The 13,909-nt window shown below is 42.3% G+C and overlaps 1 protein-coding gene across 1 annotated transcript in view; it reads left to right on the forward strand.

Moving 5' to 3' along the window:
• Positions 1-437: 437 nt before the first annotated feature.
• ARHGEF28 (Rho guanine nucleotide exchange factor 28) overlaps positions 438-13,909 on the forward strand; it is a gene marked incomplete at both ends in the record, with an annotated part of 271,821 nt that continues 258,349 nt past the window's right edge. The window contains one exon of the mRNA XM_080715727.1: positions 438-476. Coding sequence (XP_080571853.1) covers positions 444-476 — 33 coding nt within the window. The remainder of the gene's footprint in view (positions 477-13,909) is intronic.

Raw genomic sequence — 13,909 nt, forward strand, 5'->3', positions numbered from 1 at the left:
TTACCCATTCACCTGTTGGTGGACATTAGGGTTGTCTCTTCCTTTTGGCTATTTTGAAAGGGGCAGCTATGAACATGGGTGTCAAATATCTGCTTGAGTCCCTGCCTTCAGCTCTTTCCAGTTTTCTACCTAGAAGTAAAATAGCCGTATAAGATAGAATTGCATGTTTATGTTTATGAGGAGCCACCAAACCATGGAAATAGGGAAGATATTTTATATAGATACCACCTAGTTCCTTTATTCTTTTTTGGCGATGCTGGGGGCCTCCCATGTGCTAGGAAAGAGCCACACCCCCAGCTCTCCTATATTCTTTGATAATGTCTCTTCGGTTTTCCTGTGAGCTGATGTCCGTAACTGGACAGTGGCTGCTGGGAGCTCGTTGGCCGGTTCTACTGGTCTCCTGCAGTAACTGCTCTTTTGTTTTCCTTGCAGATGCAGAAGCCATGGAGTTAAGCTGCAGTGAAGTACCTCTTTACGTAAGTCCCTGAGCCCTGGGCTTCGGGGCCAAGTGGCCGTTTCTTAACTTGCAGCCATGTGACTGAAGTGGGGAGAGATGTTTTGCTTGCTATTGAGTTGAGTCTCAGAAAAACAACATGCTGAGCATTGCTGTCTCGTTCAAGTGTTTGCATGGAACCTTTTAAAACGGGTTGGCTCCTGTTTCCAAAGTCTGGGTTTTAATTATATTTCCCTTGGGGTAATTTTTAACTATATATTTTTCTGAAATTAGAAGCACTCAATTCACCCAAGTGAATTGAGTGAAATTATATGGGTTAATTTTTTTTATGATACTGGAGATTGAACCCAGGAGCATTCTATCTGTGAGATACACTCCAAGCCTTATTTTATTTTTAATTTTGAAACAGGGTCTCACCAAGTTGCAGAGGGCCTCACTAAATTACTAAGGCTGACCACAAACCTGAGATCCTCTTGTCTCAGCCTCCCGAATACTGGGATTACGGGCATGCACCACAATGCCCAGCGTCATATGGGTGATTTTTGAACATATTATTTTTTTGATAGCTTATGACTGTTTCCTGATAATAGTAAAAGAAATGTTTTTGTGTGTATCTTTCTTGGGGGATGGGTTGAGGAATATTGTCCCAGTGAAAAGTTTGAAATAGGAACTTAAATGAAACAGGGTTGAGATGTTAAAGAAGAAACAAGAGGTTGGGGAACAGAGATGCCTAGTGAGATTCCTCGTCAGACATGCCTTCTGGGTTGAAGGAGGATTCCATTCTTGAGAATAGTTCCTGAGTGCAACAGTGGTGAAAAATGACTTTCTCCTTACACACAAAATGGTAGAGGGCCCATTCTTCCTTTTTTCTTAGGAATGAGCTGTATCCAGAGGGCGGGGCCTGGGCAGGTGGGTGTGGATATGTGGGGAAACTGTACTATAGATCAAAATATTGGTGGACTGGAAAAAATTTAGCCAGAAGCCTAAAATGATAAAAATATCTTCATCCACTCCTACAGTACCACCTGGGTGGACTCTCTCCCTCCTTCGCCCCCGTCCCCTCCCACCTACTGTTTCTCTCTCCGTTCTATATCCATGATACAGATCAGTCTCTTCCCCAAGGAAGACAAGATAATAAAATAAATGGATTTCAGAATAGTAAAAATGCTGCCTTCTGGGTTACCCAGTGGTCTGTAGTCCCTCCCCTCTCTCCAAATTGTGATTTGCAAGCCATAAAAATGTACTTTGGGCTCAGCCATAATTAAAGATAAAAAAAAGATTGGCCTAAGGCTAAATTGTAAAGTAGTCCCAAGTCCTCCTGGTGTGTGTGTGTGTGTGTGTGTGTGTGTGTGTGTGTGTGTGTCTTCTCCTTACCTATACTCATCCCAACCAGCCTTCCAACCTTAAAACAGACCAGTCTCTCAACTTAGTAATGATATAAAACCTTGTCATTGATTGACATCCTGATGTAGCTATATTGAACACACACCTACTAGATTAGGACCAGATTAGGGGAAGAGTCATTACAAAAAGCCTAAGGAGAGAAGAGATTTAAATGAGCCTAATAAACACATATACACATAAGTGTGCATTTCTAATTATTAAAATATGCTAATTAGAATAAAGTGAAAAGTTTTTAATTTAATGCTATCCCATTCATTAATTCAGTCTACCTTCTCAGAAAAGGGTACCTCATTCGGCTGGGTTTTGAGAGTGAATTTTAAAAAAATTCCTTTGATATAACCAGTTTGGACTAAATTCTCCAAAGTCTTATATTTAAAATATCTCTCTTTGTATTTTGGGGTCACTATAGAGAAGCCTTTCTAAAGGTGATAGAGAGATGACTTTGGGTACATATATTTTATATGCATGTATAAAATCTGTGTATTTAAATCTTTGTTATTCCTCATGTGTTTTGCTTGGATCCATGAAGAAAACTTTTAATTTTATTCTTAAAATACTTTTTCTTTTGTGTCTTCTACTATTTTTTCTTCTAGAATAATTAATATTCAAAGGTTGATCTCCAGGCCGGGCGTGGTGGCGCACGCTTGTACTCCCCGCGCTTGGGAGGCAGAGACAGGAGGATCGCGCAGGTTCAAAGCCAGCCCCGCATGCTGGCTTAGGAGACCCTGTTTCCAAATAAGAATGTAAAAACAGGTCTGGGAGTGTAGCCCGGAGGTAGAAGGGCTTCCAGGAACCCCAGTACCACAAAAAAAAAAAAAAAAAGTTGATCTGATTTATCTAAAGTACCTTTTGTCCTCTATTTTCTCTCTAGCTTCCATATATGAGAGAAAGCATATGATCCTTGACTTTCTGAAACTGGTTGATCTTACTTAGCATAATATTCTCTAGTTCTGTCCATTTTCCTGCAAATGACATAGTTTTGTTTTTCTTAATGACTAAGTACAATTCTACTGTGTGAATATATACCACATTTTTGTTATCTATTCGTCTGTTGACAAACATGTAGTTTGTTTCCATAATTTAGCAATTGTGAGTTGCTAAGCTATAAACATAGATATGTTGTAGCGCTATAGTATTCTGACTTTAATTCTTTTAGAAAGATACTGAGAAGTGGTATAGCCGAGTCCTATGATGGTTCTATTCCTTGTCTTTTGAGGAACCTCCATACTGATCTTTATAGTGGTTCTACGAATCTGCAGTCTCACCAACAGCCTATAAGAGTTCCTATTTCCATATATCGTCTGCAGCGGTTATTATTATCTTCTTCTTGATGATGGCCATTGTAACTGGGGTTAGATTTGGTAGCGTTGAGTTGGATTTCCCTGGTTACTAATGATGTTGAAAGTTTTTTCATATGTTTATTGGCCATTTGTATTTCTTGTTTTGAGGAGTATTTGAGCTGTTTTGTCTTCTGGGGGAGGGAGGTTGAATTAGGGAAATGTGTTTTATTCTTTGTTCTCTACTTATGATTTTCTCATGTCCACCTTTTCTTCCGTCTGGCAGCACAACTTTAGCTTCTCTAATTTTTTCTTTCTATGTAGGATTTTTTTTTTTTTTGGTGGTACTGGGGTTCCTGGAAGCCCTTCTACCTCTGGGCTACACTCCCAGACCTATTTTTACATTTTTATTTGGAAACAGGGTCTCCTAAGCCATCGCGCGCGGCTGGCTTCGAACCTGCGCGATCCTCCTGTCTCTGCCTCCCAAGCGCGGGGATTACAAGCGTGCGCCACCACGCCCGGCTTCTATGTAGGATTTTTACGTCACACTTTTATAGAGCTATCTTTTGTATTTTCATGTGAATACAAAGCAAGAACTTAAATTACTTCTCTGTCCTCCCAGGAATCTGTTTCAAAAGAAGGGATAGTCTATTCTATGTGTGTCTAGTGCTATAGAATTTTTCCAGCTCGTTTCTGTTCATCTCCAGGAATGAGGCTCTGTTTTAGTCTTGGGATGTAGGGATGCACCTGAATTCGGCCACAGACTCTAGTTTTAAACATGCAGTAAGACATGGCAGTCCACTGAGCTGCTATTGCAGGAAAAGAGAAACACTGACTATAAGAGAAGACCTAAGGGTTGGTGAGACTGGCAGCAGCAAGTTTGATGATATTGATTTGCAGGATTTCGGGTCTGCTCAGATCCCATTTGCAGCCTGAGGGCAGCTTCCCGTGTCTGTGTTTGAAGACAATCTGAAGGAGCAGCTCTGCAAGGACAGACTGTTCCTAGTGGAAAAAATAGCAGAGCCCTGATGTCTGAGTTGAGGGTAAGACTTAATTTTCATATTGAATAGCCAACTAATTGTAGAAAGTGTGTGTTAAGCTAGCAAAGAGACGTGGTAACAGAGCTCAGGAGAAGTGAGAAAGCCTGAAAAAGTATAAATTAGAATCAGTGCAATTGAACTCAGATGCTTATTTTCTGTGTTAAAATTTTTTAATTGATACCACTTGGACATTTAAAAGTCTCAAACCAGAGGTAATAAAGTAGCCTCTATTTTGTTTGAGTTAGCTTATTGCTTTTTAGTCTTATTTTTATTTTCTAGTCTGAAAATTGATTTTGTTTATTGTATATTTCATTATTTTTAGCTTTATTTCATTGAATTCTGAGAGGAAGAGATTTTACATTCACAAGTCAATCATGTGTTTTTGAAGGTGAATTTTAAAATTACTTTTTTATATTGTTTTCTCTAAATTTTCATGAATCAAAGAAAGTTATAAAACAACTGCATGTTCTACTTATTTACTCTTCCAAAGAGCTTTTTCATGTCCATTATGTTTTCCTTTTTATCTAAGGTGTAATTTAACATTATCCTTCCTAAAATATCCATTTAGTGCTATGAAATAAAGAGAAAAGCCCTCCATTGAGAAATTATGGGTTCCAAAGAGTCCCTCCTTTTTTTCTCAATGTAAATGACTTAAATGATTACTTGAATAATACTTATTCATGATAAAGAATGTAATAGTAGGTACAGTTGTAAAGATAAAGATTTTATGATATTCCGCTTATGAAAAACTTCCATGAGAGCCGGGTGTGGTGGCACATGCCTGTAATCCAGTACTTGAGAGTCTGAGGCAGGAGGATTGTGGGTTTGAGGCCAGCTTCAGCAACGTAGCAATATCCTGTTTCAAAATAAAAAATAAAATAGAATTGGGGATATGGCTCAGAGAAAGAACATCTTTGAGTTCAATCCCTAGTAACACACACACACACACACACACACACACACACACACACTTCCATTCATAGAATAATATGGGAGAGCTATTATTATTATCTTGGACAGAGCCACAGAACTCCTCCCCTCATTTTAAACCTCCTCTCTCTGTCCATTTAGTAGTAGGTAACTCTTACTGTAAAGAGTTACCTACTACTGTGTTCTCAATAGCATCAGTATCCACTGGGATCTTGCTAGAAATGCATATTTTTCGGCCTCACCTCAGACCCTCTGAATCAGACACTCTGTAGGTGGGGCACGGCAATCTGTATCTTAATCAGACATTTAAGGGATTCTTTTTTCTTTTTCCACCCCCCCCCCCTTTTAGGTAAGTTCTTGCTATGTTGCCCAGGCTGTCTTCAAACTCGTGGTCCTCCCACCTCAGCCTCCTGAGTAGCAGAGATTATAGGCGTGCCCCTCCCACCCCTGCCCAGCTCGAGAGAAACACAGTTCCATGATTCCCTGTACTCATCCAATCCTACCCCCATCAAGCTTTAGGAGAAAAATCTTTAGTGTGAACTTTTGCATATTTTCCAACTCAGTAACACTTCTAAACTCTTCCAAGTCATCAGGCCTGGCGCTAATGCATTCTTTCTCACTGGATCAAGGCACCTCCCTGTTGATCTTTGGGTTCTTGGCAACCATACACAGTTTCTTCACTGGATACCCATGTCCTTATGTTCTGTGTACTAATATCTTCTTCTCTTGGGATAGATTCCCAGGAGTGGACTTGTAAGATGAAGGATGTACCTATTTCAAATTAGTTCACATTTTACTCAGCAACTTTCAGAAGTATTTTGTCTAGTTTTTTTTTTTTTTTTGAAACAAGGTCTTGCTGGGTTGCTGAGTCTCACTACATTGCTGAGGCTGTCCTTAAACCTGTGATCCTCCTGCCTCTGCCTCCCAATTACAGGGATTACAGGCATGCACCACCATGCCTGGCTTAGATATGTCTAGTTTACTAGCTTTAATAACTGATATTTGTGAAATTGGGAATTATCTTCTCATTTTCATCCTACAAAATATATCAGTGTGTTAAATTTTGTATGTTGTTAAGTATATATATGTTTTTTGTGGTACTGAGGGTGGAATCCAGGGGCTTTTATACCTCTGGGGTATATTCCCAGATCTATTTTTATACTTTATTTGGAAACAGGGTCTCACTAAGTTGCTGGGAGCCTCACTAAGTAGCTGAGGCTGGCTTCACGATCCTCTTGTCTCAGCCTCCCAAGCACTGGGATTGCAAGCGTGTGCCACCATGCCAGGCTAAAGTCTATATATATGTTTAATATATATATATTGCTCGTTGTAATCTTTCCTTTTTTTATGCCATGCTGTTTCACCTCTTCTCTTCCTCAAGTTTCAGCTGATGTCAGCATCTAATCCATGGAGATTTTTATCACCTCTGCAGTGGCACATCTGTGAGCCCGTGCTTGTGCTCTTTCTCTCTTCTACCCTTCTGACATGCCTCACAGATGTGTGACCTGCAGCAGCTGGCTGAGGAGAGCAGAATCATTTCTTTCTATGGAGGCTGCAAATTGTATAACCAGGCAGTCGAATTTTTGTTTTGGTAGCTTGTTGCCAATGGGATCTAAGTTGCTTTCCTAATCTCTTAGCATTTTATGTTTATGCTATTCTTTTATTCTGAGTCACAGTGGCCTGCTGTGTTTGGTCCCAAGGATGCTGGCTCACGGTGTGTATTCATTGGGGGTTCATCTAATCTTTGGAGACCTGACCCATACTTTAGGTGGCCGAGCTAAATCCTCCCCCACACAATCCTTCCTGATTTCTGTCTTGGTGTAGTTTTCCTTAAATACTTGGTTGGGCATACCCTCCTTGGTCCTAACCTTCTGGAGGGGGCCCCAAGGACAGGTCTCAGGTTGTCTGGATGCACTGTTTTAAAAAGTCTGGGGCCATTTCCTAGCCCAGGGAAGCAGCTTCCTATTGGGGCAGTAAATGACTGTGTGGCTTTGTTCTGTGTTCACCTGGCAGACGCCTCCTTCCGGACTCCTGCAGATTCTCACTGGCTTCTGGTTCCTGCTGGAGGAAATCCGGTCCTCCAGATCTGCCCCTTCTCTATTTGTGGCTCTGTATCCCCTGAGGGGCTGCCTGAGACTGGCCTCTCTGGACCAGTGGCTCAGAATCTTAGTCCCTGGAATTTTGTATCTTGACTGGTTTATCTATTTATTTATTTTTGTGGTACTGGGGATGGAACCTAGGGGCATTCTATATTTTTGAAACAGGGTCTCACTGAGTTGCAAAGGGCCTCACTAAGTAGCTGAGTCTGGCCGTAAACCACGATCCTCTGTCTCAGCCTCCCAAATGCTGGGATTACAAGTGTGCGCCACCACACCCGGCTTACTGGTTGATTTACACAACTCCTCCTTTACTCTATCACTCTTACCCTATTTTCCCAATGGCCAGGTACTCCAGGGAATCATTTTGGCTTTTCCTGTCCTACAGTTTCCCTTTGAGCTTTTCAACATGAAGAATGGCACCACTTCCTGGGTCTTAAATTAGATCGACTTACTTTTCTCATTTTTTTTTTTTTTTTTGGTGTTACTGGGGTTCCTGGAAGCCCTTCTACTTCTGGGCTACACTCCCAGACTTATTTTATACTTTTTTTAAAAAATTTTTGGAAATAGGGTCTCTTAAGCCAGAGTGGCTGGCTTCGAACTTGCGCGATCCTCCTGTCTCCGCCTCCCAAGCGCGGGGATTACAAGCGTGTGCCACCACGCCCGGCTACTTTTCTCACTTTTATTGCCCCGCTAAAGGATATTGCTGCTAACGAATCACAAGTGAGTACTGAGCTTCTGGGCCCAGTAACTGACCACCCTTTTCCCCATCAAGCTCCCCAGCTCAAGTTAGAAATTTCCTTAGCTCAGGGGTCAGAGTGTGTGGGTGAGGGTGTCTTAGAAAATATGCCATACAGTTAGATGTGGTGGTTTACATCTGTAATCCCAGGACTTGGGAGGCTAAGACAGGAGGATCACAGGTTCAAGGACAGTCTCAGCAACCTAGTGAGACTTTGTTTCAAAGCAAAAAATTAAAAGGGCTGGGAGTGCAGCTTATAGTTTGAATGTCCCTGGGCTCAATCCCCAGAACCGCCCCCCCCCCCACACAAACACAAGGTCATACAACAAATTCTGGTGTAGACAGTTGAATTATGAGGGCTTTTGCCTTCTGGATCACATGTTTTCTTTGTGCAAATTTCTTTTTCATGAATCATAGTAATATTACTGATGTCTAATGACTACAGTGCCCTCTTTTCAGCACAATAGAAGGCCATGGGGCTCTCTGTTCTGTCACCACCGCGTTGACAGGCTTCTCAGAAAGGGCCCGAGATTGCAGGAAGAATTAGCCTCAGCGCTCATCTCTGAAGAAATTCCTTGCGGTTGTGGGCTTGAGGTTCTGTAGGTAAATAAGTACCAAGTGTTCTTCAAGTTTCTTATCATCTCACTTGCCATATTTTAGTAACAGCCCCCACAATTTTGGGTAATGTGTACCTGTGTAATTTTTTTTTTTTCAGTACTGGGAATAGAACCCAGGGACATTCTACTTCTGAGCTACACCCCCAGCCATATTTTTTATTCTTTATTTTGAAACAGGGTCTCACTGAGTTGCAAAGAGCCTCACTAGGTAGCTGAAGCTGTCCCCGAATCACGATCCTCCTATTTTTAAGATGAGATGAAGTTTTCTTTCTTTTCTTTTCATGTGTCACAATTTGGCAAGACTCCATCTCTAAATTAAATTAAATTAAAATTAAAAGGGCTGAGTAGCTGGGCATGGTGGTGCATGCTATAATCCCAGCATTTGGGAGGCTGAGACAGGACGATCGTGGTTCATGCATACCATAGCTACTTAGTGAGGCCCTTTGCAACTTAGTGAGATCCTGTTTTCAAATAAAGAATAAAAAATAGGGCTTAAACAGTCTTTTTCTCATGTCTCCATTCAGTGCCATGTGCCGTAAGAGCAGAGAGTGGGAAGCCAGGTCCCGGGCCCTGCCCTGCCTGGTCCCCTCGGGAGTGGGGAGAGACAAGTGGGTAAACAGTAAAATAACAGTGAGAGTTTCAGGTAGTGGTGTGTGTTAGGACAATACAACCCTCTCCTGTGGGAGAGATTGTGTGTGTGTGTGTGTGTGTGTGTGTGTGTGTGTGTGTGTGTGTGTGATTAGATACAGGGAGACAGAATTCCTGCAGAGCACCCTAGTAGCGGGATCAGAAAACACAAAGGCCCTGAAAGTGGGGCTGATTTTGTGTATTTGAGCGATAGCAAAGGGCCAGTGTGTCCAGTGTGTCGCATGGGAGAAGAGCAGAGCAAGTCCGAGGCCCAGGCGGGTCACGGCCTGCTGGGGTTGCCAGGTAAAGCATGACAAGTCAGGGTGGGGGGGGGTTTCAGGGTTCTGATTTCAGCTGGGAGAGGGTGCCTTTGAATTCCAGGAGCCCTGCTGGCTCTCTGCCTGTCTGGGTGGGTTTCCCCAGGGCCCTCTACCCCTCCTCTGCTCTGGGGCGGGCTCCTTTATTCTGTTATTTCAATCCTTGGACATCCTCACCCGTGGCCCTCCTGCCCTGCCCTCTGCCCTGCTGGCCTGTGAGTTGTAGCCACTCTGTTATCCAGCCTCAAATCCAGGCAGTTAGATTTCTGAAAACATTTTAAGTTCTCCTCTAAAGCAGCCCTCTTTTCAGCCCCCTGACTTCCATTACCACACGCCATTCTGCCAGGCATCTTGCGTTAAGCCCGAGTGTTCCTAATTCCTCCATCCTTCATCCTCAGTCATCAGCACCTGCTGCTGCTCAGGGCTGTGCCCTTCCTCCTCTGCCATTACCCAAATTCACCTTTGAGCTTGAAGGGGCTGCCTCTAGCCTCGTTAGATTTTATTTCCTTAAACTTTGTGAGCGCTTATAATTCTCCTCTAATATTGGTTCTTCCCTGCATTCCACTCTCCCTTTGCAGCCGTGCCTTTTCTCTGTTCTAATCAGGCAAGTCCTCTCTGCCCGATGGGCTGTCTTCATTCTCTAATGTCCAGAGCTTTGCCTCAGCTGCTCTGATTCCAGATCTGGGAATATCCTAACATAGGACTGGGCTGTGACGTCTTCCTGAGGCTGTGCCCCTGACCAGCTGTGCATTTGTATCTTGTATCTTGTCGGCAGTTTTCTAAGGCTCCTGTCACTTTATGGGTTAGATTACTGCGTGAAAGCTGCTTTCTCCCTCCAGGAAATGTTAGCAACAATCTGGATGTATTTCCACCCCATGGTGTCTTGGATACAGATAACAAAAGCATGTTACGATCTGAGTACCGTGGCCCCAAAGGCTGGACATTGCAAAGGTGAGGCAGCTCAGATAGAATAACAGCTCCCTGCTTTAAGAACAATTAAAAAAAACTTAAAAATCAAAATGCTAAAATACCATCATTCATATTTAAGTAGGGCAGATTATTTAGAATGAAATAGAAACTTGGGTTCATTGAAATAGCTTAAAAAACAAACATTTTAACCATGACTATGATGTACCCAACACTATACTAGACTCTTAAATGGGTTATTTAATTTTTCCAAAAGCCTCATGAGGTGGGAATTATTATTCTGTTTACACATAAGAGACTGAATGGCACCGTTCCCATCGCCACATTGGTTCATTCTGAGCCAGGACCCGCGATGGGCTCAGAGCCGAGGAGGCGTGGCCACCCAGCTGATTGGGATGGAACTCCACTGGTGCCCCACATCTCCTGATCCTCAGTCCAGAATGTCCTTAGTGACCGCCCAGCCTGCCTGAATGCAGGTTGTTACCCCTCATCACATTGCAGTGTCTGTGGTGGCCAGTGCACTGCTGTCTGTGAGGAGATATTGACTGAATTTCTAGAGTCCTTGAGAGGCAAGCTTGCTGTCTGGCCCTTTATTAGGAGCATTCTAGCCAGTGGCTGAGGCCAGTAAGAGAGGGCTGATGATAAAAAATGGTTGATGATAATTAAAGATTGCTGTTGGTCCTGTATGTGGGATTGGAGAAGCTCTTTCCACCAGAGGCTCGGACACCCTTTCTTCTCCCAGTTCCTTATGAATACCAGGTTTCTTTGTACCCCAGGACCTTTGTAGCTTCTATTTTCTCAACCTGGCACACTCTCACTTCCTCCCATTTTGTATAATTAAATTATTGTCATACAGGTTTCCACTGAAATGACACCCCACATTTATGTTTTGACAGAGCTTTGTTGTTATATTATTTTATGTTTCTTTTATTAAACGTATAAGCAAAATGTATAACAAAACAGATATTTGAGACTTAATATTTTCAGTCCTTATAACGAATGTATAAAAATGTGCAAGTTCTTGTGTGGTAGACAATTCATAGCTGGGAACAAGAATTTTTTTTTTTTTTTTTTTTTTTGTACTGGGGATGGAACCCATGGGCCATCTACTTCCAGGCTACACCTTCAGGCTAATTTTATTTTTTTATTTGGAAACAGGGTCTCACTAAGTTTCCAAGAACCTCACTATTTTGCTCAAGCTGGCTTTGAACCTGTGATCCTCCTGTCTCAGTTTCTTAAGTAGTGGGATTGCAAGTGTGCACCACCAGGTCTGGCGGGAACTTGAATGTAATAGTGTGGAAGTTTTGTTTAAACAGCAGGAAGTGACAAGCTTACTTTCTCTAAGAGAAGATTCACAAAGGACCCCTTAATGCAGGAAAGATTTTTCCCTGTAAACCACATAGCACGAACCAGCCTGCCTGCCTCCTCCCTCCCTCCCTCCCTCCCTCACTAATTTCCCAGTATCTCATGTCATTATTGTTGTTCCTCTGATAGTGAGTGCCCCAACCTCTATCCCTCTTTGGAGAGTATCTTACTGTTGTAGACTGGAAGAAAATGACAGCATATCATGTAGGGTATCTCTAGGATCTGGAAGAAATCTCATAAACCAGGAGCCCTGAGGTTTCATTCAATAGTGAGTCTACCTCTGGGATCAGGGTTTTTAAAGAGAGAGAAAACATCTGTCCTGCCCTTGAGAATCGCTAGCAGGAGGAAATCACACCATCACAGAGGAGATGATGTGTGATAATTGTGATGAGGGTTTGGATAAAGACCCACTGAGGATGGCTCCTGAAACCACTGGAGTGCCTCAGGCATCCCTTCCCTGGGGAGGCTGCTTAGGGGATGGTTTCAGAGCAGAATTCACAGGCGACCAATGGCAGGAAAGGAGGGGTCCCAGGAGCTGACTGAGAGAGTGAGGATAGAGAGGAGGAAGCAGTGAGCCTGGCAGAAAAAGCCTTCACCCTCCAGCCATGGCAGAGCTGGCCATGGAGACCAGGTCTTCTGACCCTACACCACTAGACTATGTGATGAGCCATGTGTAATTTTCCACATTTTCCTCTCTGAAGTGTAAAGGACAAGAATATTGATCTTTTTTGACAGGTGGTGGAATTATTGGGAGCACAATAGGCAGGAGACAGACAGACAGACAGAGAGAGAGAGAGAGAGAGAGAGAGAGAGAGAGAGATTCAGAAGCAGTTTGATAGTTTGATTTAGAAATACTTGCAGGTGTAGACCATGTCAAAGATGCAGGTTATCTTCTCTAAGTCTCCAGAGATCTTTGTGCCACCTTGGAATTAAGATGGCAGGGTATGCGGCAGCATATGGAGGCCATCTGTCTTTGTGGGTGATCTGGGTGCAGGAAGGGCTGAGCAGAGGGTCAGCTCATGGCCAGGAATTTGACAATCTAGGTCACTAAAACAATATACGTAGCCGGGTGTGGTGGTGCACGCTTGTAATCCCCGCGCTTGGGAGGCGGAGACAGGAGGATCGCGCTGGTTCAAAGCTAGTCTCGCTGGCTTAAGAGACCCTGTTTCCAAATAAAAATATAAAATAGGTCTTGGAGTGTAGCCTGGAGGTAGAAGGGCTTCCAAGAACCCCAGTACCACAAAAAAATAATAAATAAGGAAATAAATAAATAATTAAACAATATATAAGCATCTGACATAATCATTTATTGTATAGAATTTGGCTGTAGTTACTGAAAGTGACTCTCTAGGAAGAGGAAGCAGAACTTCGTGTATTCCCTTGAGAATAGATAAAACCTACGGAATAAAATGACTGAATTATTTATTTTCAGCAGAGAATTTTAGCAGATGATTTAATACAGCTGCATCATTAAAGCATGAATTCATTTAAATGCACTCAGTCACTCATAAATTAGATTGAGAAAATTTTTAGGTCAAGCAGGAATAATAGATTTCAGCATTTAAACTTAGTGTGAAATGCGTGAAAGGAATAGTTCATGTTTTGGTAAGAACTGAAAACATTTTATACTAACTAGAATAAGAAACTGTCCCAAGGACTAGGGGGACAAACAGAAGCTGAATGACTTTTTTTTTTGGTGGAAAGTATTGGCTTTCATACTAACCCAGCTAGCTGTCTGCTTCTGTTTTGAATTGTGACTTTTATGGTTCTTTACATGTTTACTATTTTTTTATTCAATAATAGAGGTCTTTTAGAGAAGTTACTTATGCATAAAATTATTTTGTATCAGGAAAATGTCTTCTTTTTTATGACCCAATGGGGAACATGTGATAGATGTACTAAACTGTATGTTTGGGCTCAGGTTTTTATATATAAAATTTATTTGAGATGAGAGTACCCTTTGTCTATTCCTGAATTTTTAAAAGGTACTTATCCATAGATATTAGAGGATTACACATCCCTAGAGTAGATGGTATTGTGCCAAAACTCCTGACCAAACTCAATAGGAAGCCAAAAATAGGCCAAATTAAGCTGGGTGTGGTGGTGCACGCTTGTA

This window comes from Muscardinus avellanarius (assembly GCF_963383645.1).
Source record: "Muscardinus avellanarius genome assembly, chromosome: 1".
NCBI classification, from domain to species: Eukaryota; Metazoa; Chordata; class Mammalia; order Rodentia; family Gliridae; genus Muscardinus; species Muscardinus avellanarius.